This window comes from Patella vulgata, chromosome 6, assembly GCF_932274485.2.
Source record: "Patella vulgata chromosome 6, xgPatVulg1.2, whole genome shotgun sequence".
NCBI lineage: Eukaryota > Metazoa > Mollusca > Gastropoda > Patellidae > Patella > Patella vulgata.
Genome location: NC_065884.2, coordinates 45569153 through 45594014, shown reverse-complemented (window position 1 = coordinate 45594014; position 24862 = coordinate 45569153). Strand labels below are relative to the sequence as shown.

At 32.4% G+C, this 24862-nt stretch overlaps 2 protein-coding genes across 4 annotated transcripts in view; both read left to right on the top strand.

Annotated features, from left to right (window-relative positions):
- Positions 1–5191, top strand: part of LOC130013234 (twitchin-like) — a 37664-nt gene extending 32473 nt beyond the window's left edge. For 2 of the 3 annotated variants that reach the window (XM_056102026.1, XM_056102025.1), the window contains exons 12-17: positions 85–298; positions 1009–1096; positions 1674–1726; positions 2041–2284; positions 2760–2893; positions 5055–5191. In XM_056102026.1, coding sequence (XP_055958001.1) covers positions 85–298; positions 1009–1096; positions 1674–1726; positions 2041–2284; positions 2760–2893; positions 5055–5087 — 766 coding nt within the window. In that variant the 3' untranslated portion in view covers positions 5088–5191. The remainder of the gene's footprint in view (positions 1–84; positions 299–1008; positions 1097–1673; positions 1727–2040; positions 2285–2759; positions 2894–5054) is intronic. The other variant, XM_056102027.1, reaches the window with a different exon arrangement.
- A 1293-nt stretch (positions 5192–6484) lies between these two features.
- Positions 6485–24862, top strand: part of LOC126824699 (twitchin) — a 73808-nt gene continuing 55430 nt past the window's right edge. The window contains exons 1-13 of the mRNA XM_056101745.1: positions 6485–6500; positions 6655–6663; positions 6805–7191; positions 8728–8778; positions 11539–11549; positions 13334–13427; positions 14055–14294; positions 14674–14719; positions 15183–15241; positions 18931–19022; positions 20989–21171; positions 23066–23333; positions 24656–24795. Coding sequence (XP_055957720.1) covers positions 6485–6500; positions 6655–6663; positions 6805–7191; positions 8728–8778; positions 11539–11549; positions 13334–13427; positions 14055–14294; positions 14674–14719; positions 15183–15241; positions 18931–19022; positions 20989–21171; positions 23066–23333; positions 24656–24795 — 1596 coding nt within the window. The remainder of the gene's footprint in view (positions 6501–6654; positions 6664–6804; positions 7192–8727; positions 8779–11538; positions 11550–13333; positions 13428–14054; positions 14295–14673; positions 14720–15182; positions 15242–18930; positions 19023–20988; positions 21172–23065; positions 23334–24655; positions 24796–24862) is intronic.

The following is a 24862-nucleotide window of genomic DNA, read 5'->3' as shown; positions in this document are numbered from 1 at the left end:
AAGGTCTATCAACAAATCCCTTAACTTTTTTGGTGTTTTCAGCTTAGAATATATTTTTAAGTAATAAATTCTTTGTGTTATTAGACCAAAAGTAGAAGCCCCCAAATTGGAAGGTCCACCTAACATCCGTCTGGAAGAAGATGGTAAGGTCATAATGATTGATCAAGCCATTAAATCACCAACTAAGCCTGATATTAAATGGATGTTTGGTAACGCACCAGTTCCTGCTACAGGCCGCTTCAAGACTGATGTCAAAGAAGAAGGTGGTCTCTTCTATTCTTCACTTAAAATTGGTAATGTGAGTATCTTTATTATATTTCAAATTGTCAGCTTTACTTTTAGATATTTGGACCAGGAACTTAGATCCAAGTTCTACTCATCTAATCATGTTGTTCTTCTTGTTCTTTGGGGTGACGCTCTCGGAAAGAAAAAACCTAAGGCTCCATCAATTCAACATGAAATTTGGCGTACTTGTTCCTTGTATCATTGCTCATCAATTGACAGACTTCCATTTTTGACAGGACGTCACAATTCCAAGATGGCGGTGATATCGTTATGTTCGGTTCCTGGCCCATAGCAAGCTCGTAATTGTTTATATAATTTTTAATGGTTTAAAAAGGAAATAATACTATGCTGTTACAGGATAAATACCAAAATTGCCTCACTGGCTAATTCTATGTGTAAGGGACTTTGTCAGCTCAAACAAATTGAATAGGTCGTTTATTCACATTTGATCTGCATATATAAATTATCTCAGTATAAACTGAGATTTCTCCTTTATAGACAATTATCACATCAATCTCTACACCCAGAGGTGAAACTGCTTGCACTACATGTTATCCGTTTTAGTCTTGTAGTGTAACTTTTTTATATGCAAATGTAGGTGTGTTAAGTGGTGATTTTGGTTACTGTCGGGCATGGACTAAAAGGTACAATGTTTTAATTGTAATGATTTCAAACAGTCATCATGTACATAGAGTATTTATCAATCTGTATTAAATGTTCCAGTATAATGATAAAGATTCTGGTACATATAAAATGGTGGCTAAAACAGCTGGTGGTGAAGCTTCCTGTACAGCAGCTGTCAATGTATCGGGTAAGTTAAACAATATTTACAAAAGGAATTCACTTGTCCAACGATACATAATCTTTGAATCTGAAAGAATCCCTCTCAAACCTAACATTCAGTTAGTTATAGTCTTTCAAACACAAAATCATTTGTCTGTAGTTGAATACAGTGTCTATAATAGAATGATTGGTGCAAAAAAGTAGGACGTAAAAAAACCTTTACATTACATTTCATTTCTGTAGTAGAGCACATTCTCTGTCCTTACAGACCAATTGTTGCTTTTGTCCCAAATTTGAATATGATGTAATTTTGGCGTGCAAATACTTTGGATTTCATTGACAATAATCATCAATCATTGATAGATAACAGATTAACTAAGATTAGATGTTATGCTAGGTGCTATTCTATTTAGGAGTCGTTTTAGCATCATACCATAACTCCCAAATCATTTTCCATTCAATGTTCTGAAATTTTTGGAAACTCCTCCTCCACCCCCACCCAACCCGATATTTAATTCATCTTTTCATGTCCCCTGACAATGGACCTCTTGGATCCTTACTGGATTGGACAACATAGTTAAATGTTTATTTATGTTTACTTTCAGCATTAAAACCAAAAGGCGATGCTCCCGTATTTACTGACAAACTCATGCCAAAGGTACACGGTCGCTCTCTTTTTTTAATAACCATGTGATACTTACACAATAGACTATTAAAATGTTTTCTCATTAATCATAAATGATATATTCTGGTCAAGGACCTGTGTGTATTCATTCAAAAAGGTTGAAATATAGTTATTCTAGGTTTTGTTGTGTCAGCAACTATTAAAAATGCGAATGCATTTGGAATTTGTATAAAAGTCAGATTAGCATGCTGGTCGTAATCTGAAGAATTTCCAGTTTCGGAATCTTTCATGAGTTAAAATATAGAGTGCTTCATTCAGATGTGGTAAATGAATTTGTATTGTTGCAGAATGCCAATACGGGTGAAGCTGTAGAATTTGTTGCCAAGGTTAAGGGAACAGAACCTATTGAAGTCAAATGGTTGAAGGACAAGAAACCGCTTGCAAATTCTGCTTCATTCAAACAAAGTTATGAAAAGGGTACTTGTCGTCTGAACATTCCAAAAGTGGGTGCAGGTGATGGTGGTGAATATACCGTGGAGGTTAAAAATAAATTTGGAACTGGCATGTCTATGGCTAGCCTGCAAGTCAAAGGTAAGAAAAGATGATGCCTGTGATTTTTGCATATAAAACTCCCCAAATAAGAAGTGGTATCAGGTGTTTCAGTACTGTCATACGTCATTGTATCATTAATCATTTTGTATACAACAGTAAATCAAATTATTAATAATGCCAAAGTAATGTCAAGTGTTCCAGAAAGAGTATTCATATCCTTTCTCATGCACAATGCCCATCCTTATTTATAGCAAATGTCTTATACTTGAATTACTGTCTAGTTATATTTTGTTATGTATAATGTACTTAAAGATTGATTATGTAAGACCTAACTCTGCCTTAAATATTTAATAATTCATAAAGTAATTTGACTAAAATTTTCAATATATTCATTTTTCATTATCTATTTTTGAACTATTATAGCCAGCTCTTCATCTAAATCTTACATAATGCATCTTTAAAAACCTCTATATGTCTTATTTCTCATGATACTATTAAATATATTATTTATCAGATGATAATAAAGATAAACAAAAGAAGGAAGAAGAGGAAAAGAAGAAGAAAGCCGAAGCTGACAAGAAGAAGAAAGAGGAAGAAGATAAAAAGAAAGCTGAGGAGGAAAAGAAGAAGGTGGAAGCCCAGAAAAAAGTAAGATGTCTGCTTTTTAGATTTAATTTCTGTGGATAAGTACATCAGTTTAATAACATGGTCAAAACTGAGTTACATGTATGACATGACATCCAGTACCATGATCTACACTATATAAATATTTAAACATTTTCTTAAATCCATTTTCACATACTTAAAAACTTAAAAAGAAACATCTAAAAACGTTAGGCATTGGAATCCTCAGATTTTGAACATTATCTTGTCAGTGTTCTTCTGTGTTATGAAATTTATGTACAGACCCGCAGATTGTATACAGTGGCATGAAGGGACTGGGGATGAGGGAATGATGGCCCCGGACATCCATTTCAGTGGTGTGTGTGTTTTGAAGGGGGGGGGGGTTGCTTCCAATCAGAGTGGAATTAAAATTGTCGCTGTTAACTTTCTTGTAAATCATGGCCTACTTACTGTTTGAATCGTCGTTAAATTTTTAATGGATTTCTTCGATTATGAACAAACTACTTAACTGTGGTTATTATAAACTTACCTGTGTGTTTCAAATCAACTTCCGTCAAATAAAACCCAATGCACAATTAAATGTTCCAACAAATAAAAAAGTTCTGTCTTGAAAAATTTGACTATTTAGCTGTAATTTCGGCTGGGTGGAAGACAACATGGCTTTCATCACGTGTTGAGCGAAACCAATGAAGTTGTTCCTGCGATGGTTTAACTTTGACAGATCCATGTGTTGCAATCAAAACAAAGTGCAAGCCATTTCAAATAAAAGGCAATTTTATCCAGTTCTCAACCATTGTCTACGATATCACCTTAGGTGGAAGTGGACGTAAAACACCAGAAACGAACGAACGAAGTTCTCAACCAGAGGACTGTGTCCTTTACTTAAAGAAAAAGATATTATAATTTCTCAAACCCACCTGCAAAGAGTATTAAAAGAAATTAGGTTGAAGTTTCTATAATTCTCATGATAAAAGATTTGTCACTGTTTTTGTGCTGCATGTGAAAATTCTCCCATCCGAGTCTCTAATCAAATAATTAAAACAAAATATTTCCAACGGGAAAGCTATAAACTTTGCAGAGATTTTACTAGAATGTAAAAGACAGTAACAAAGTAAAGGAATACGGACAGTTTTGTGTGTGAACGCTCAAACTCAATACCGAGCCAGACTTCTAATAGCTTATTCTTATGCTAAACTTGAATTTTAAAAGTACCTGAAACCGTTTCGATGTAGTATGCTGTCACCCCTTTATACGTAATCAGCTTCCATTTTGGTATTCTCGAATTTAAAATTTGTTAGATTTCAATTTTTCAAGAGAGAACTTTTTTACTCGTTGGGATATTTAGTTATGCTGTGGATCGTATTTAACAGCAGTTAAGTAGTTTGTTCATGATCGAAGAAATCCATTTAAAATTTACGATGGTTCAGACAGTAATCTGATTTTGCCTAATAAAATGTCTCACATTGTCTGTCTCTCAGACTATGCCTTATGTTTGAGTCTTGGGGGCATGCAATCAGGGAGTTGGCCCCAGGCATCCTCAAACCTCTGCAACCCAATGATTCCATAAGGGTTGTTCTGTAAATCTGGCCTCGAGTTCACAAAGCATTCTCAGACTTAAGTTAAGAATTTACTCAACTTTCAATCACTGTTTATGAGAAATGTCTTTGATCCAGAAACACAAAACTTTGCACATAGTTTCTTATTGATGTATTTGATACATTAAAACAATTCAGTGAACACAATTACAACACAACACACTGGACACCACAACTTGGCTAGATTCCAAGACACCAAGCAGATATAAACACATACACCATATATTACATAAACTTTATTTACATATATATAACAAAACATTTATAAATTTAACCCTTCTACAAAAGGGTCATATTTTAGTTAAAATTAGGCGAACAATTTGGAGTAAATTCTTAACTTAAGTCTGAGAATGCTTTGTGAACTTGGGACCAGTACAATTTAAACTGTGACTTATAAAGTTCCATCCTCAGTGGTTCCTCTTATTTGTCTCAAAATAAACTTAGTACTATATTGATCAGACATTATCATTTATTTCATTTATAATAATAATGGTATAAGGAATAGTATTAGCTATAAACACAGATATCTGTTTATTTAACACTGGGGTCAGTTATATAATCTTATTAATGTTTTTCTTCTTTAATTTCAGGAAGGTAATGGTTCGTTAGTATGCATCTTTTAGGTTGTGTTTTTTGTGTAAAGTAGACATCTGCTGTTTGAAAGTCTGATCTTAATATACAGCACTCCTGTTCTAAGGGCAAGTTTTTGGACTTTCTAGAGATGTAAGCTCAGTTTGGTTGAGCTTGGAGAATATGTAATTACCGGTACAGACCAGGCTAATTTTTGCTGTAGTATAGTAAAATGCTTGAGTTTGATTCATTTTATTTAAAAACATTTTCTTTTATTATATTATTATATAATCTTAGATAGAGTATGAATTAAAGCAAAATTTTTGAGAATGTACAAATATATTTTTGAAACTAGATATAGAAAATGCTTTATTTGCTGAATGCATTGAATTTTTTTAAGGGTCAGTCCAAGGTCTTTAAAGAGTACATAAATTTATCACATAAATGTGGTATGTGCATGAAGCCATTTTGATTATATATGTTATATACCAATTCCAAACCAATCTGATTGAAATTATCGGATATATTATTGCTCACTTATCTTGCTTGCAAAAGCTTGTTTCGATTTTTCGAATGCATTAATATCGAAGGAGGTGGTTGTGTGGCAACACACATGACAGCAGCTGAGCAAGATCTAGCCTATGTTTATTCACACTACAATCAAATCAATCAAATTGACTGGACTCTATAGACTGATTATTCTTATTCCCAGCAGGTGGTATAAAATATGTAAATTAAAAGTTAATTTAAAGATCATTATGACCTTTATTAGTAGCTTCCTAATCTGCGAAACACAAAAGGTGTATCTTGTCAAACTTTGGATGCATTTAGGCAAGAAAAAACATTATAGTAGCAACAAATAACAATTCAACCAAGGGGTCTAATATTTTGAGTTTATATTAAATTTTACATTATTTATGTATTTTCTTTAATTATTTGAAAATTATTTTTAAATATTTTAAAGAAGGTCTTCTTGTTGTGTTAACGATGTGCTAATGTCAAAATAGTATCCGCTGTTTTGTAAAGCATATTAAATCTTATGGCACATTTATAAACAATTCTAAATATAATTTAAATTAAACTGCCCTTTTAAAAAGCTATACCCCATTGTCTTGCCATCTTCATATAGAACAAATTATACAGTAGCCTGATGAATTATTAAGAACAAGTCAAAGACTTTAATGAGTACACATTATCACTAGCTAGTTTGTGTAATGTATATAAGTTTCAAGCATTACACACTTTTAATACACATTATCACTAGCTAGTTTGTGTAATGTATATAGGTTTCAAGTATTGCACACTTATAATATACATTATCACTAGCTAGATTGTGTAATGTATATAGGTTTCAAGCATTACATATTTCTAATAAACATTTGGTTTGTAAAAATTTAGAATGTTTTGGGTAGTACTATATTGGCTCCTTTGGGTTAATATGTCTTGTCTCATGTACTGTGTAATCTGTTTCTGATGTATTAAATCAAAAAGTCTTCAAGTGCATACAATTTTTACACATTTAAAATATTTGCTCTATAAGTTTATAACATTTAATAGTCATCCCTTTAAAGATGACCATGACATGTCATAATAATAAACAATGATCTTGCCTCTTTTTAGCTGAATTTGGTTTGAATTTTGAGTGACATTTGAATTTGATGAATTTGAAGTTTTCAGTTTAGAAATTTAGAAATTTAGAAATAGTTGATTTGATTAATGATTGGCTTTTTGATTTAGTGCTTGTATTTTTTTTTTGAATCCATCTATTAGAAGCTGACAAGAAGGCTGCTGCAGATAAGAAGGCTGCAGCCGATAAGGCTGCAGCAGATAAGAAGGCTGCAGCAGATAAGGCTGCTGCAGATAAGAAGGCTGCAGCAGATAAGGCTGCTGCAGATAAGAAGGCTGCAGCAGATAAAGCTGCTGCAGATAAGAAGGCTGCAGCAGATAAGAAGGCTGCTGCAGATAAAGCTGCACCACCTAGCATTGTGGTCGATGATGATACTGATAAAAAAGGTAAACCTACGAATGATAAGGACAGTGCTAAAAAGCCTTCAAAAGATAAAAAAGTTAATGGGGAAAAAGAACAAGATAAAAGTGATAAATCAAAACCCAAACAAAGGGGTTATAAAAAGAAGCCTACAACAATTTTAGAAGGAGGTAAGTTGTCCGCTCAGTTACCATTTCTATTGACTTTGGTGAATATTTGTATATGTTGAAGTTTATGAAAAGGGCTGTAGAAATGCTATTGGCCACTATGAAATAATAAGACTATTTAATGAACAACACTATGAATGGTTGACCATCGATCGTAATCATGATCCTGCATTATCAGTTATTGAATCAGTGGCTTTCTGAAAGTTTGTGATGCTTGAGGCCAAGTGCTTGATAGTATTCCCCACCCCGCCACCCCAGGACTCAAGTATAGGGCCTAGTACTAAGAAATAGGAGAAATAAAGACATCTGAAATCTATAAAGACAGATGAAAAAGACTTGTTATTCAAATTCCGTAGGGCAGCTTGTAGAACAGAATTAACAATAATAACTTCAAAAATTTCACTCTTTGATTGGATACCCTCCTGAAATTGATGCCCAAAGCTACCGCCAACTCTGTCCCCCTCTCTGCACGCCACTGTATAGACTTCTTGGACTGCAGCATTGACAGCTCGTTTTCAGTTCTTAATATTGACCAAAGTTGCCCTGCATGTAAATGTTATAGAAATGGTTTAACTAATGTCTCTCACAGTAGTTTAGTTTCCAGTAGTAGTGTGTACAGGTTTTTGTTATTTTAAAAAAAACCAAAAAAACAGTTATCAGTGTTTTATTTTCATGTTAATGGTACATAACTCTGTTCTCTATAATTACCAGACGACAAATAATAAACAATAATCAAGTAGTTGTTCTAATCACTTTTAAATCAAACTGGATGTTGTATCTAATATACTGGATCCAAATGTTGATCAAACAAAACTAATCTAGATAATATTTATGTTCACAAAATTTATTCACCTACTATCTTTAAAAAATATATTGTAAAATATTTTGTTTAAATTTGTTAATTTCAGATTATTTTTTTTAGTTATTTTTATTTTGAAAAAATTAGTAGATCCACTTTTATTTTATTTTTATTTTATTACATTTTATTTTTATTTTACTACACATCACAACCAAAAATAATCATGTTAAATTTTTGTAAAGTAGATATCAAATTTAAGGTTTTAAAAAATTAACATAATCACAAGTGTATATTAATAACGTAACGTAACATAATCACAAATGTATGTTAATAACGTAACCCAAAATAAAATGTATTACAACTGCTTTAAATATACGCAAACACTTAATTAATCATAACTGATAAATTATAATCAAATTAACAACATGGCTTTAAATTTTAAAAAAATGCTTTTTATTTATAACTCTTTATGCAATAAAGTGAAACAATTCAGTTTAAATGATTAAATTGTTATTAAGTCTTATACATAATAACTGTAAAATTTTATTGTTCGTTTTTTTTTTTCTATTGTATTTGTTCTGAGATTTATAAAGAAATCTCAAAGTTGTTCTGTATTTTGTAATCGTAATGAAATATACCAATGTTTTTTTTTATACAAGCTATTTCTATACAGATAATTAGATTAGTTTAGTTATGTTGTTTTGCATGTTTGGTTATATTATTATCAATTGTTAAATAAGATGACGAAGAAGAAGAAGATGAAGGTGATGATGGAGGGGAGGTGAATGGAGGTAGGTTAGATAATCACTATCTGTCCCTGTAACACATCTAACAAAGTATCATAAAATAAGTAGTTATTTATTTTGAATTATAGGTAAGTAAATAGAAAATTGGCCTAATTAAGATTCATAAGTAAAGTGCTTAAGATCAATAACCTTAAAGGGTTTGCCTCTCTAAATGTGTCTTTGCAAGTCAGGGTTTAGGATGATAGATTTTAGCATTCATAATCATGTTTTTCCTTCTACTCAACATGGAGTTCATCCCTTCTGCTCAACATGGAGTTGATTCCCTTCTGCTCAACATGGAGTTGATTCCCTGCTGCTCAACATGGAGTTAATTTCCTTCTACTCAACATGGGAGTTGATTCCATTCTACTCAACATAGGTGTTGATTCCTTTCTACTCAACATGGGAGTTAATTTCCACTTCTGTATTAGAGCTTGCTGTTAGATATTTGATAGGATTGTATTTATGTAGTTGTCTGTGTCTGTGTTATAAGGTCATTATGTGTACAGCTATTTCCAGTTTAGAAGGTTAGTAGTAACAAATAATGTAATTTTTATTGACTTGACATGGGTTCTTAAACACCTGGACGATCATACCCTTTCACATCCACGGTATGTACAGCCCTAATCATAAGGTAAATATATTGTATTTTAATTCTGAAAGCCCAAAAAGGTTTGTAGCCTTGGTTGATGGGGCAACTTCTGGTTAAAGCTTTTTTAGTCACTGATAGTCATATTACCAGAAGTATCAAGAATCCTGTTGTTAGAGACCTATGAGTTACTTAGGGCGTTAGTACATAGTTCTTTTTGAAATGGTTAGGAAACTACATATTCTGCCTATATATAGCAATGCTTCAGAAATCATTGAATGACTTGGCGCTACATTTAGAATTGTGATGATTTTGAATTTGTATTAGACATCTTCTTAGATATATTTAACAGGTGAATCATTCTTCAATGTTTATTGATATGTAAATTTCTGAGGAGAAGAAAATATCAGTCACATACTAAAAACATCATTTTGGTTTTTAATTTTTAAATATTCAATTTTAATATGATATACTGAGCGCCATGGAAAACGCATCACTTAGTTTTTCGTATAACAAAATGATCCTGTAAACATATCTTATTTATTTACTTCTTATTGTGAACAATATTCAAATGGGAACACATCAATAACAACACATTTGTACATTTATGGATGTTTAATCTGTAATCAACGGTACAAAGTCAGAGGGGTCAAAACCAAAAGTACGACACAGATGTCAGTAGCGCGTGTGTCCTCCACGGGCTCTTACGCACGCTGTGGAGCGACGTCGCATGGAATTTACCAATGTTTGAAAGAAGGCCTGGGGCACATTGTTCCATTCTTGGACAAGAGCAACTTCTAAAGCAGCAATGGTGTGCATCTGTGGTCTCCGATACAGACGGCGTCCAATCTCATCCCAGACATGTTCTATCGGAGACATGGCTGGCCAGTCCAAGACATTGATGTTGTTAGCAGCCAGGTAGTCCATACTAAAACGGGCGGTATGCGGACGTGCATTATCCTGTTGGAAGTGCTGAAGTTGTGGGTGCGCTCGAAACATCGGAACAACAATTGGTTGCAAGACATCATCATGGTAGGCTACAGCATTAACGCGACCCCTGCAAATGTGTAGGGCGGTCCGGGGATGAAATGTGAAGCCTCCCCACACCATTACACTTCCCCCACCCCATCAATTCGTTTTTGAAGACGCAGCAGTCTGCAAGACATTCCCCAAGACGTCTCCACACACGTTGACCGCCATCAGCGTGATAAAGATAAAAGCGACTCTCATCACCGAAGAGCACACTTTGCCAGTCTACTCTTCTCCATGTCTGGTGTCCTTGAGCCCATATCAAATGCCGCTGACGGTGATGATCCCTGAGGATAACTCTAACATAAGGTCGTCGGGCACGAAGTCCTACTTCTCTTAGACGACGTCTTACGGTGTTGGCACTTACTATTCCTTGTCTTCCGACGACTGCTGCACCTGTTTGAGTCGCTGGGCGGAATCTGTCATGCAGATGAGTGACCCGGATGTAGCGGTCTTGAGCCTGGGTTGTAAAGCGTTGTGGACCAGGATGTTGGCGGTCACGTGTTGATCCACGTTCCACCAACCTTACAATAGTGGACTGATGACAATTGAAGTGTCTGGCAATAGCACGTGTAGACATGCCAGCCCTTGACATTCCCATGGCTTCATTCTGTTGATTTTCAGTAATTCTCGACATCTATAGCTCGATTCCTTCACACGTCCAACAACAAATTACGACAGATTGACGTTTCACAGTTCATGTACTGCACATTAAGTTGAAAACATGCTTTTAAAGGGCTCACACACAATGCTGCACGTGAATATTGGGTTTTTCATGTGCATCTCGTGCAATTTTTTTTTGTGCACACGGGCCGATATTTTTTGCGTTTGGGAGCATTGTGTGAAACAATAGTTCATAGTATTGCATAATATTATATATACAAAACCACCTAGTAATAAAATATTTGGGAAAAAAAGTGATGCGTTTTCCATGGCGCTCAGTATATTAACGTAATTTTCATATACATGTAAATGTAATTTTCATATAAATTTAATTTAATTTTCATATAAGTTTAATAATAAAATTTCAATGTAACTAATATTAGTTACAAAACACAGATTTAATTGATATTAGCTGTTCATTAACTTTGCTTCAAGAAAATAGATACTTTAATAATTTTTTCCTTTTGATTTTCTTTTGTAAATAGGACCGGCACCGGTAAGTCGATTTACTTCTTTTTGTATTCACATTTAAAGGAGCAATCCCAGATATATTTGAGTGACTAAAACTGTTTATCTTGAAGGATATGTACAAACCTTTATTCAAAAAAAATCAAACTTTTAGTTTCCCTGTGGGCTCAGCTATACATCCCCAAATACCAGACTGTAAGTGTCTCGATAACCATGCCTATATACTTGCCGATGTTATACTGGAGCTATGGAACCCTGTTGTGCAAATCTATCAAATGTTTCCGATAGGTTCAATCTTTTGAGCTGGAACTTTCAGACAAGGAAAGAGGCATCACATTTTGTTTTTTGACATACATACTTTATAGCTTATGTTGATTTGCAGTGTCTATGAAATCTGGGAATTCTCCTTTAACTGTCTCACTGTAGTAAATAACAAAAACAACTCAATTGATTAACCTACATAGAATTTAGTTACATGCAATTTATCTCAAGAGATTAGTCTTTCTATTTGAACATAATGGTGTGGTCTTTTTAGAAATTTTGATGCAGACTGGAAAAATGTCAAGATTTAAATATAGTTCTTAAGGATTGTGAGAAATTCTAAGAATTAGGTAGATTTGCAGAATATTAGTTATCGTTAGTGTCAGAGTGGCTATAACAAATTATAAGGTTGGCTATAATAAATTATAAGGTATATGTATAAATATAAATTTTGAAGTTTAAAAGTGAAAAGAAAACTAATCATGGTTAAGTTATGTTACTTTTTTAGATTGATATGTTGTTTTCTTTAAGGCGTTCAACAAAAATAACCAAAACATTACTTTATTTTTTTTGGTTTCTCAGATTTCTGGTGTTAATAGGAATATACCTGGTTACATTACAGCCTGACTTTTTACTTATATAGTGACTGAACTACAAACTTTGGGCTATTTCTTACATTATTCATAAATAGATTGGGCAAATTGGTTTATCCATCAATCTTCAACTGGCTTTGTTATTGTTACAAAATTTTAGGATGTACCGTTTCAATCAACACGCCCTTGTGGTTGCCTTCTGGTTTTACAGATTGCTTTAAGGATGACGTTTGAAGCAGGCAGATTTAATTTTGTTACCTTTTGTTTTTGGTTCTCAGATGTCAAGGTCTTGTTTTCTCATTGATAAATTTGAGAGATGTCAAAGAGTAAAGCCTTTTTTTAAACGGTTTCTTCTTGCCATTTTGGGTTGTTTGGCTGTGTCAGTTATAAAGCTATTTCAGTAGTTAATCATCATTTCGGAAATAGCCGCTGAAGAAGAGAGTAGTGTCAGTGTAAAGCCTGTCTGATTAGTTAACATGGGATTTAAATTAGAAATGGAATAATGTCAAATGTGGTGTGATTTTGTGTAAAGAATATGAGTAAAATTACAACAAGATTAAGGAATTATCATTATAATTGAAGGAGTAATTTTGGGAATTAGAATTTTGCGCATTATAGTGTTGTGATGGTTTTTAATTTGCCTGGATTCGTTTTGCTACAGGATTAAACTATTTTTGTGGATATTAAAAGGATTATTTTTGGATATTTTATAATTTATCATGACACGGGTTAAGCTTCAAGTTGGTGGCGTAAGTCAGAAATGTCTATTATCATTTTGTTTTCAGATCAGAACCATACATTTATCATTATGCACTTTTTAAGTGAAAGTTGAATGTAATGAATTAAACAGATGCACAACTGAAAATTTTGGATTAAAAATACTTATAGGTATATCAATTTTTTAGAAAATTTAACAAATAATTTGTTATTTTTATTCAATTCATTTGGTCAATTTCAGGGTTCTACTGATGATAAATCTAATAAACCTGCACCTAAAGCAGGGTCAGGAGCAATCTTTACTTCCAAACCAGATAATGTTGTGGTCGTTGAAGGTATGTATCTTAAATTCACCAGTAACAATGGCCAGAGATGGGTTTATGATGTTTTATTTGGTGGTATATAATTTTATTCTTCTATCTGTATTAAAGAGCCCTTATGAAAGAACTAAACTTGCATATTGCTGAGCGTTTTGTGGGTTTAGTTTAAATGTTATATTATAGATTATTTAGACATTTATTGACATGACAAACCCATAATGAACTCTCTAGATAATAGGACTCTTGACTGAAAGTCAAGACTTTAATTTATTATCATGGCAATGGTGCTTGAAATTCAAGAATATAACAATCAAGAATATAATATATGCTGTAACAGGCACTGCGACGTACAGATTCAGATAACTGTAAATCAACAATCGTCAAAGACAGTTTATTGCTATTCTTGTCAAAACTTTAAACAATCATACCTTCGCTCTGAATAATGTAATTTGACTTCAATTTTTGAATATATTCTTTTTTTTTTCTTTATCTATTTTTTTTAACTATTTTGAACTATTATAGCAAGACCAGCCACCTCTTTCTCTAAATCTTGCATAATTGTTTTAAAAACTTTATTATGAAATGTATCTCTTGATACTTGCTATTATCCGTAATAGTAATTATTAATTTTTTTTTAAACAGGTGACCCTGTCAGAGTATCTATTGGAATTGACTGTCAGGGAAGTGGCATGCCTACTGTCAAATTCCAACGAGCTGGTCGTGAAATTCGTGATGACAGTCGAACAGCTATCAGTGTCTCTAAAAGTGGAGCTGATCTTGAAATTAAGAAAAGTCGACAAACTGATGAAGCTAAATATTCAGTTATTCTTGAACAAGATGGTCATACCACTGACACAGCTACATTCAGTGTTTTTATTAAAGGTGGGTAGATTCTCTTATTTGGGGCCAGTATATTTGAGAAGATAAGAGTTTAAGAGCCTAGAATATTCAATTTATTGCTATTGGCTGATTTCACCTTAGAGAGGCTGGTCCGTTAAAACTTGTATGATAGATCTGTGCAATATTCCCAAAATATTTCATTTTTAACACATTCTTGTAAAACTTTTTCCGCCACTGTCCTCTTATGCCTATGTTGGCATCAATAAATTATATAGTAATAACAGTACCTATGCCAGATTTATCAAGAATTGATGCAGGTCACCACATGAAATACATGAAATGTCTGTCTTTTATCAGGTGACTTCATAGATAAGAAACCTTAAGTTAAACATTAATAAATAATACCACTTTCTTTAAACAGATCAAAAAGATTCAAGTCTGGATTTCAGAAATCTTCTTAAACACAGGTAAGTTGTGTTATCCAATAATCTTAAAAGAGATAATTTATGGATTAATACTAATTTCTTTATCAAGAGAAAGAGAGAATTTTTTTTTAAGCAATATTTTTATTCAGATTTGTATCTGAATAGGGATTGGGGATCAGGCATAGCCTATATTAAACCCCTATATTTAATATCCGCTCGTTACAAACTAGGTAATTTGGGGACTAATTCGCTTCCGCGTGGAAGTCTTTAGCAATGGGAGGAAACTGGAGGACCTGGAGAAAACCCACAAGGTTGGACAGATAACCTACTCGATGTCACATATAAGATTGGGATTGAAACTACGCCCCTTAGCACATTGACATACCTAATGAAGCACACACATTAGACCAATTTTATTCAGAACATCCAGCTAAAAATTGATAAAATAAGAGATACCACGAAATACGGAAATGTATGTGACTGACAAATGTTTTATATATTATAGAGAACAAGGTAAAAAAGGACAGGATGATGAAGAGGTTGACTGGGGAAGTTTAAAACCAGGTAAGAGTTGTTTTAATGGTCATTTCTACTCACATTCATTCTACTGTCATATTTTTATTGATCAATTATTGCATAAATTATTTTTGTAGCTTTTATTTTGGGGGTTCAACACTTTACTCATTTACATGCATGCTAAAGTTGAGGGAAAACAGGGCAGTGATTATATTGCCCGTGTGGTTGTCTTGTGACAAAATATTTACAGACCTACACGGAAATTACATATTATTTATTTGTTGTTGTTGTCTTCTTGTTGAAATTTAAATTTGTATACACTGTAAACATGATGTATTATGATATAAACAGGTTTTTTTACGACCACATCCATCAGTTATGTTATATATCTTGTTAGCACAATAGAGGCTACAAGTTGATATGGGTTGTCTATCTTATTAAAATGATGAAGCCTGCGATTTCAGTTACAAAATCTTGTCAGCATCTTAAAGGCTCCAATCATGATCCAGTCTTTCTGATTTTTTTGATTTTTTGTCTATCTTATTGAAATTAAGACCATCATTGATATTCATTAATTTTTGTTGATAACTTACCTTTGCTATGCTCCTTTATTATGAAGTCTACATCTGTCGATCTGTCATTCAGATTCCTTATTAGTATACTAGAGGCCACAATATTCCATATATCTTTCTGGAGTTGATTTGGGCTGTCTATTTTATTGTTCCACTTTGTTATGAAATGTTGATAGTTGCTTCAATTCTGATCTGATCTTTTTGAAATTTTATATTTTTTGTCTATCCTTTTTGAAGCAAAGAAACCCTATATATTTTCAAAAATTTTGTGATAATATTTTCCGGTGTTATCCCCCTTTGTTACACAATCTTGTAAGCAACGTATAGGCTTCAATTATGATCTGATCTTTGTGAAATGTTATATTGTTTGTCTATCCTATTGAAGGGAAGAAACCATTTGATTTTCAAACATTTTGCGATGATAACTTTCACTTTCAGAGTTATCTCCCATTATTACATGATCTTGATAGCATCGTAGAGGCTTCAATTATGATCCGATCTTTCTGAGGCTTTAATTATAATCCATTCTTTTTAAAACATTTTATGAATTGTTTAGCTCATAACTTTTTGGGTAAAGTTGCTGCTAATGGGTGTATGTTTTGTTTGCCTGGCAACCTATGTTTTTCTGTTTCATTGTCAAAATTGATATCATTTGTATGTTTTGTCTTTTCTCATTTCAGAAGAAGGTATTATAAACCTTTGTAATGGACTTGTTGGTCCATTTGTATAGTTTTTATTATCTGTTTGTTGTTATATGTGTTAAAACTTCATTTAATGTCAGTCTGAGTTAGGATCTTCTCTTTAGTAACTATTAACGTATCGTCAGCTTCCTGTCTTTTTCACAAATTTTTTTACAAAAATCGATATGGATTTTCACGTACTTGCATGATTGGAAAGCTGGTAGTAACAATTATTAACAGACTGCTTTCAAAGAACTTATTTCTTGTGATAAAGGTTAAACAGTGTAGAGCAAAGCATGGACATTTTGATAAAAATAAGTGTTTAATTTTAATCCCCCGTCAAATTTATTTAATTAAAACTTAAGTTCTTACATAATTCAGTTATATTTTCTTTTATTTAATTACAACATAAACTGTATAATTGATATGCAATAATAACACTTTCACTACAGTTGTACATAACGCAGATCGGAAACCTATTTTACATGTACTTCTAGTCCATTCTGTGTGGTCTTATGTGGAACTCGGCAGATGTTAGAGGATAAATTGAGGTGAGCGCTCAGTGTACTTAGCAGAATGAAACTTCTACATTTAGCCTAGGATTTGCCAATCATTGTACTCTGCTCACTAGGATAATTTTCTCTCTAGAAACAAAAATGAAAGATAGTACAGTAGTAGTAAATAGGCCTTCATTTAATCTAGGTTTCTTTAGAACACAAAATTAATAGTGTAGGAATACTAACTTCTAGCTGGTAAAATGGCAAGAATTTTGCATTTGAATCCTAAATTCTGTTTATTTTTCAAAACAAATCAACTCTTTCTCATACTGACAGTGTCTAAAACTTTGTTAATGGGTTGAATAATTAACACCAACAAAAGATACATTTCAAAGAAAGATGAATCTTTCAAGTTTGATGCAGAAATACCTAAAATTTTCAGCTAGAAACTAACATGCATACACTATCAATGTAAATATTCTTTGATCTATTATTAATATCTAATGTTGTAATAATCACTAAAGAGTAGATCCTAATTGTTTACGTCTTTCTTTGTCTGTTTGTTTTTGTGTAAATTGTTTATGTGTTAATGTGCGTTTAGATTTATAATATAGCATTTCATTGGCCTTATAAATCTCAACATTAATATTTCTTTCTTTAGATAAATTTCTTTCAGCTTCTCTCTATGTGTTATATAACATTCTACTGCTAGCTATTTTGGATGGCTGGAAATGGCATGACTGAAAACTCTCCACTGATCAATCAATATTCTCACCTATCTTCCTATTAGAATGACAAAAGATTAATGTGCTAGTTTTCACACAAAATTTATTCAACCTAACTCGATATTTCGAACATTTTTATATGTTGACTTACAGAGATTTTACATTCCCTATGGTTAATCTTTAAAGGGGTGTTTGTGCTGTGGCATTAAACAAAGCAGTGAACAATGGGGAACAACTCTAAAATTCATAATGGTGTTTTAAAGAACTACCGGAATGTACTACATGTACGAGTATTTGTATTTAGATTTCAGAGCTTCACAAATAAATAAACTGCAAAAAATGTTGATCTCTTTTGTCATTCAGTAACAATTAATAATGATTTTCTCTTATGACAGTAACAATTTCTTTTAATACTTTATATCAGTAACATATATTAAGTTATTTATGTTTAATGTAATACATGTACATTTGTGTATATTTCATGTTGTCATATTGTACCGTAGAATCAGGAATTAATATAAGTTCATCTTATAGAAGTTAATACATGCTTCTAATAATACAAGTTCTATAGTGAGCAATAGGCTGACTACAGCAGTAGTGTTACCAGTAATCAGTAGCCTAATCCTTAAGACACCTTGTAGCTAGATACATAATGTAATTAACATAATTACATAATTTATAAAAATAGGCAGGTTGTTTCAAATTATTCTACACAATTTTTTGTTAAGTAAAAGAAGAAAGAAAGTTTATGTTTTATATAATTGTGTGTGGAAAATGTTTCTTTAATGCAGAATATTTATTTTATAAATTGTTTGTATAATTTATTTGTTATATAATGTTTTTCATCTTGTCATTTATTAAGTCATTCTGTTTGTTTATCTCTGTATTATTTCTTTGTCAATCGGTCTATCTATGTTTGTCAATTCATGTTCCTAGGTAAGTCTGCCTTGTAACATTAGAGTTGTAAACTGTGTATTACCAGTACATGACAGTTGGGTTTCTCATATCTACTTTGGTTTTTTTTTTCTCCTGTCAAACTGTAACTTCCAACTAAACTCATATGATCAACGTATTTGGCCCCTCAAAACGTAGTTTTCTAGTATTGTTCCACTTCAATTCAATGGAAATACACAAAATTTACGCGTTTTCTAATGTTACATTCATTACTATCAGGCTGGAAATCATCATTTAAAAAAAAAATAAACCTAATGAATCTGTTTAATTAGAGTAAAATATCTGTTTTTTTATCTTTTTACCTTCTAGTTGACAAAAAAGGTCGTCGTTTGTCTCAAATTGAAGTGATGAAAAAGAACTTGAAGAAAGTTCCTGAAGGAAGTGACAGTGAAGAAGAAAAGGTATTCTATTCTCTGTTTTTTAAGAGATACATATCTATTACATGATTTTCTTATAAAATATACATGGTAAAATGATTAACTAGTGATTGTTTCTCATAAAAACTGTGTTCTGTTAATGTGTTTCCTGATCACTAAATACTATAACATTAATTAACTCTTGCTTAAAAATATGATGACCACCCTAATAAATTGGGAGGAATCTTGACAACACATCCATAATTAATTCACCTGCTGTGAGTTGCTGGGGGTTGCTGGCGCGCGCTGTATCATAAAGTCTGTCATTGAGTCGACTGGCGTGGTTTCGAATCCCCGGTTGTACGTGACAAGGAGTAGGGTCGCCTGTCCAACCTCGTGGGTTTTTCCGGTTTCATCCCACTGCTAAAGACCCCTACGCGCAAGCGAATTATTGAAATGAAATTAAACCATATGTTAGTCCCGAAATGACCTAGTTTGTGTCGAGTGGACGTTTAACCCCATTTCTCTCTCTCTCTCTCTGTGAGTTGCTGAATTTTGTATCCACATTCTGTAATTAACTGAACTATATATTCACATTATGTAAGCAGCTGAACTTTATGACCACATTATGTAAGCAGTTGAACTTTATATTCACATTTTGTAAGCAACTGAACTTTATTTTTGTGTTCTGTAAGTAACTGAATACTGAACTTTATATTTACATTTTGTAAGCAACTGAATACAGACCTTTTAATTCACATTCTGTAAGCAACTGAATGCAGAACTTAATATTAACATTCAGCAAGCAACTGAATACAGAACTTTTAACTCACATTCTGTAAGCAACAGAAAATGGAATTTGTATAAATATCTGGACACAGAACTGAATATGGAATTTGTATAAGTATCTGGATACAAAACTCTATATTCACATTGTCTAAGCAACTGAATCATATATTTCACATTCAGTGACTAACTGAACTTTATATTCACATTCTGAATGTAATTGGACTTACTTAAGCTTATGTAATGATGTGAGAGCATATATTCTCAGCATTTATAAAACAGTTTGTTATATTTTTCATTTTTCTAATCATTATCTTGTCATAAGATTACTAGGACGTACCAGTATTTATCTACAGTGGAACTAAAAAAAACTCCCCAGACTAGGACAATTAGAGACTAGGGTCAATGTGTTCAGTATTTTATGTTTATTTATTAATTTACGACTTCAATTTTTAATCTTAAGATTGGACGTACAGAAGTGACTCGTGGAGAATATAAACGGGCCTCACGAGATAGTACCAAGGCAGAATTGGAGGCTTCAGCAACTCTGCAAAAGGCATGTCTTGCTGAAATTGTTAGGGTTGTGCATATTGCATACAGCTTTTCTGAAATAAGTTATATATTATATTTCCAATATATACTGTAGCACAGTTTCTTTATTACAAGAGATAAGATGAAGCCTGGACAAAATTATCATTCTGATCACATAACAATAAAAGGTCTACTCTATGTATTCATACCAAGAGTATTACAGTTAAATTTAGGTGAAGCTCAGGAGGAAATTGGAAAAAAAAAGGAACATGGATCTTTTACTCCAAAATGTTTTTTTTTAATGGAATGATGTCATCTTATCTTTTGTTGAAAGGAAATATGGTAGATTATTGCCTTTTGCAGTGTGGTGTATGACACATTTGTTATTTATTGAAATAGTTGACATGATTTATTTCAGAGGTGTGAAGATTAGCTAGTTTTTTTTTGGTTTTGTGTTTTACATAGATATCTAACTTAGAGATATTTTCATAATGTAAGGCCTTAGAAAAAAACAGACATAGGACACAGGTTGTACATACATAATAGGACACACTGCACAAACAACTACATGTATTACTATTATAATACTAACAAATTAATACTTTTAGCAAATGGTTTTTAAGGCAGATGCGTTCAATGCAAACATTTAGATATGTATCATTATTTTAATTCTGAATTTAATTAATGCAATAAGGAAAAGAAGATAGAGCAACGTAGAGCCTCCATTGAGCCAACAGACGTCAAAGCTCTGAATGCTGATCAGTTAGAAGCTCTTGAACAGCAGCAACGACGTTCTTCAATGCAACAGCGCAGAACTTCTTTAGCAGATTGTATTCCTGATTGGCCCACGCTTCAAAAAGCTAAGAAAAAGAAGGAGGTAGAGAATAAATTCTAAACAACCCTTTTAACGATTCATGCTAACAAAAACTGCTTAATATAAAAAAAAAATCAATTACCTAAACAACCTTTGTTTAAATTTCTAACCAAAAATGTATTAATAATAAATAATAATAATAGCGTTAGATGTCTACTTGTCTTACCTGGCTACAAGTTTCTAATGGAATGTAACCTGGCTTAGTAGTAACTATGGTAACATAACAAAAACATAACAATACACCTATTGTCTTTTTAAATTCATTTTGCACACAAACTTTCCATGTATGTCTCTTTTCTTTCTCACTTTGTCTGGAGCTTATGCAAACATATCAATACTTTGGAAATTATAAAATGTTGTAATGTCTCTGGAATGTCTCCATCTTTATTATCACACTAGTTCAAAAAATTTGAATTTCATCAAGTTTGGTTAAGCTCTAGGCGATCATAATAGCTTTTTCTCTTAACATAAAATCCAAAACAAATCATTATAATTTATATAATAATCCCTAACAGATAATGTTCAATAAATTCACCAGTGGTAAGTGTTTTGTAGTCCCCACCGCCACTTTTCTATATAAATCATTAATTTCCACTTATTTATGGTAGAAAATATGCTTTTATTATTGTGCTTGTTGCATGTTACAGTTTATTACTCCGGGAAAAATGGTGGTTATCTTTAGTATATTATGTAAAAATAAGTAGGAGTAAATATGTTATGGTAAATTTCATCTGGTCCAGCACATAGAGCCACACTTCCTTATTTTATATATTTTGAGATTATTAAAGCTACAATATGCCAGAATAAAAGTTGAATATTGAGTTCAATATCCAAAGTTGAGGTTAGAAAATTATTCAAATTGACCTATTCTAACTTAGCTTCTCAGAGTGAATCTGTTTACTTAAAATCTGGACAATGGCTCCTGTCAAGTGGTGGATAGAAAAAATGAAATGAAATTAATGGGGTTTTAGAATGTTTTAGATTTTAAATAAATACAATTAGTGAGGCATTATGCGAGGTTTAGAGAATGAGCTGATCTTTCTTCCTATAAAATTTCATACAAATTAGTTTATTCTTAGTGAATATATGAATGGGTTGTTTCATAAGGATTCAGACAGCTGAAGCAAGTAAATTTCAATTAAATTTGTATTTCTTTTAATCCAAATAAGACTTTTATTATATAAGAATAGAAGGCTGTGAATGCATTTATCAGTAATCTCTGTGAATAAAGAGATGAATTTTTGGAAAATTTTGGCCTAATCCACTCAATATCCAAGCCATTCAACGACCTAGAGAGTTGATTATAGGCTTGTCATGCAAATAAATGTCTAAATAATGATTTATATAACATTCAAAGCCAGAAGGCTCTCACATAATGTCTCTTGAAATGGTTTGTTTATACTGGTTCAAAGAGGCTTTAGTATTTAGCATGGTTAATTTTTTAAAGCTATTGACATTTTACTTTTTGCCATGCATGTTGTTTCCTTTGGCAAATTTATTACACTGATCTATGATTTTTGTACCATATCACTTTTCCAACCATTTAATAGGATTTGATTTTATGAAAATGTATTTTTATATGTTTTTATGTAAAGATATTTTTTATATATGTATCTTGTATTCTGTATTCATACGTAACAGCCTTTATTATTATGACAGTAAGATTACAGATTAATTTGATTAAGATATTTGATATCTGAGAAAAAAAAGTGTAAATATTGATACCAATACTGGTACACGATTTAAAAGGACTAGAACTAATAAATTTGGATGATGTCTTAAAGATCAATTCGATTGATAGGTTAAATTTAAAACAGAGCTAATTCTTTGTCAATTCTTTTCCTCTTCTTTTATTTACTACTGTATTAATAATAAATTTTTTCCCACAAAAAAATAGGAAGTGGAAACATTTTTGGAAGATCTTGAAGATCAGAAGACTTTGGAAGGCACTAAAAAGATCAAAATGGAGTGTGTCTTCTGCAAGGGAAATCCCAAAGTAAAATGGTTCAAAAATAAAATGGAGATTTTCCACAGTCACAAGCATCATTTTGAACTTGAAGATAACAAAGTTATCCTTACTATCAATAGCGTCAAACTAGAAGATGGTGGAAAATACACTTGCCAATGCAACAAGGTCTCTACATCAGCTTGGCTTTATGTTGAAGGTAAATAATGCCCACACTAACCAGAGTCTTACGGTCTTAATAAATCAACATTTATATTTCAAGTCCTATTTTAATACAAGGTTTGTATTAAGTAGATTGGATGAGAATATAGAGAGAAATGGGGTTTAATGTCTGCAAGGAACAAACTACATTGTAAGTAATTGCAGGACTAACATGGTATATTTTTATTTCAATAATTCCTCCCAGATTCTAGGGAAAATACAAAAAGATGGAGCCGGTGATTAGTAACGTGCATAGAGCAGGTGATTAGTAACGTGCATATCATATTTTATATTTTATGTTTGTTTGATAATGACTATAGAATTATAGCTGAAATTTCACTCAATAATAAACAGTAATTATATTAACAGAACACAGTTTTTATGGGATACAATAACTAGTTTATTCTAAAAGCACGACGTTTCGACAAGTATCCTCTTATCGTTATCAAGCACAAAAACGTCGTGCTTTTAGAATAAACTAGTGATTGTATCCCATAAAAACTGTGTTCTGTTAATGTGTTCCCCGATCGCTTAATGCCACTAAAAGAATAAGTAATTATATTCCATTGAATTAAGTATAAGAAATTTATGTTCTTTTCAAAGCTAATATGTTATGGATGATGATGGTTGGGTATTAAGGTCTGGTCATCAGCTAAGGGGATTAAGTGTACTAACCTTCTAACAGTTTTTTGATCTTTATTATTGCTCAGTTTCTCTAAATGAGTGATGTCACACAATCAAAAGATAGATATTAAGGCTATGGACCAGTAGTTATATTGATGAAATCTGAGTGTCAGATACTTTAATTGTAAAATATTAATATTTAGAAACACTTAACTCTGTTCGGTCCAGTCATGAGATACATATTTATGAAACAGGCTAAATTAATAATTTCTTCAGAGTAACTTCAGAGTAAGCTGGAATGGCTCATGCAAGAGCGCTAGCCTGAAGGTCGGGTGTTCGATCTCTGCATTGGCCGAGAAAGTCCATCCAGATTTTCTGGCGTGGTTCCCCCTTGTCAGTGATGCAGGACGAAGGGCCTGACAAGGACAGCTGTCTAGTCGTTCGGATGGGACGAAAAACCAAGGTCATGCAAGAGCTTAGTCAAAAGAAATTTGGTTTGATGTGGCAGAATCTGTTGACTGTTGTACACTATTGCCAATCAACACAAATATCTAAAGCATGTCATTCTCTCTGTCAAGATTCTAAGCAGATTTAAGTTGTATCCCATATTATTGTGTCATGTGTTATAGATGTAATCTTTTCTAGATAATAATTGTATGTAAAACTGATTCTTTAACAAATGCTTTTCTTTTGTAGCCAAGGAACCAGAATATTACTTCACCCAGAAACTACCTGAAGTACATGATTGTGTTAGGAATAAAGTTTGTATGTTGGAGTGTTTTGTGTCTGATACTAGAGCTCGTGTCAAATGGTATAAAGGAAACGAATTGTTGGAGGTAAATATCTTACAGTTTTATATTAAAACAATTTTGAGTTGTCGGACGTAAAAGCCGCTCGATTGAC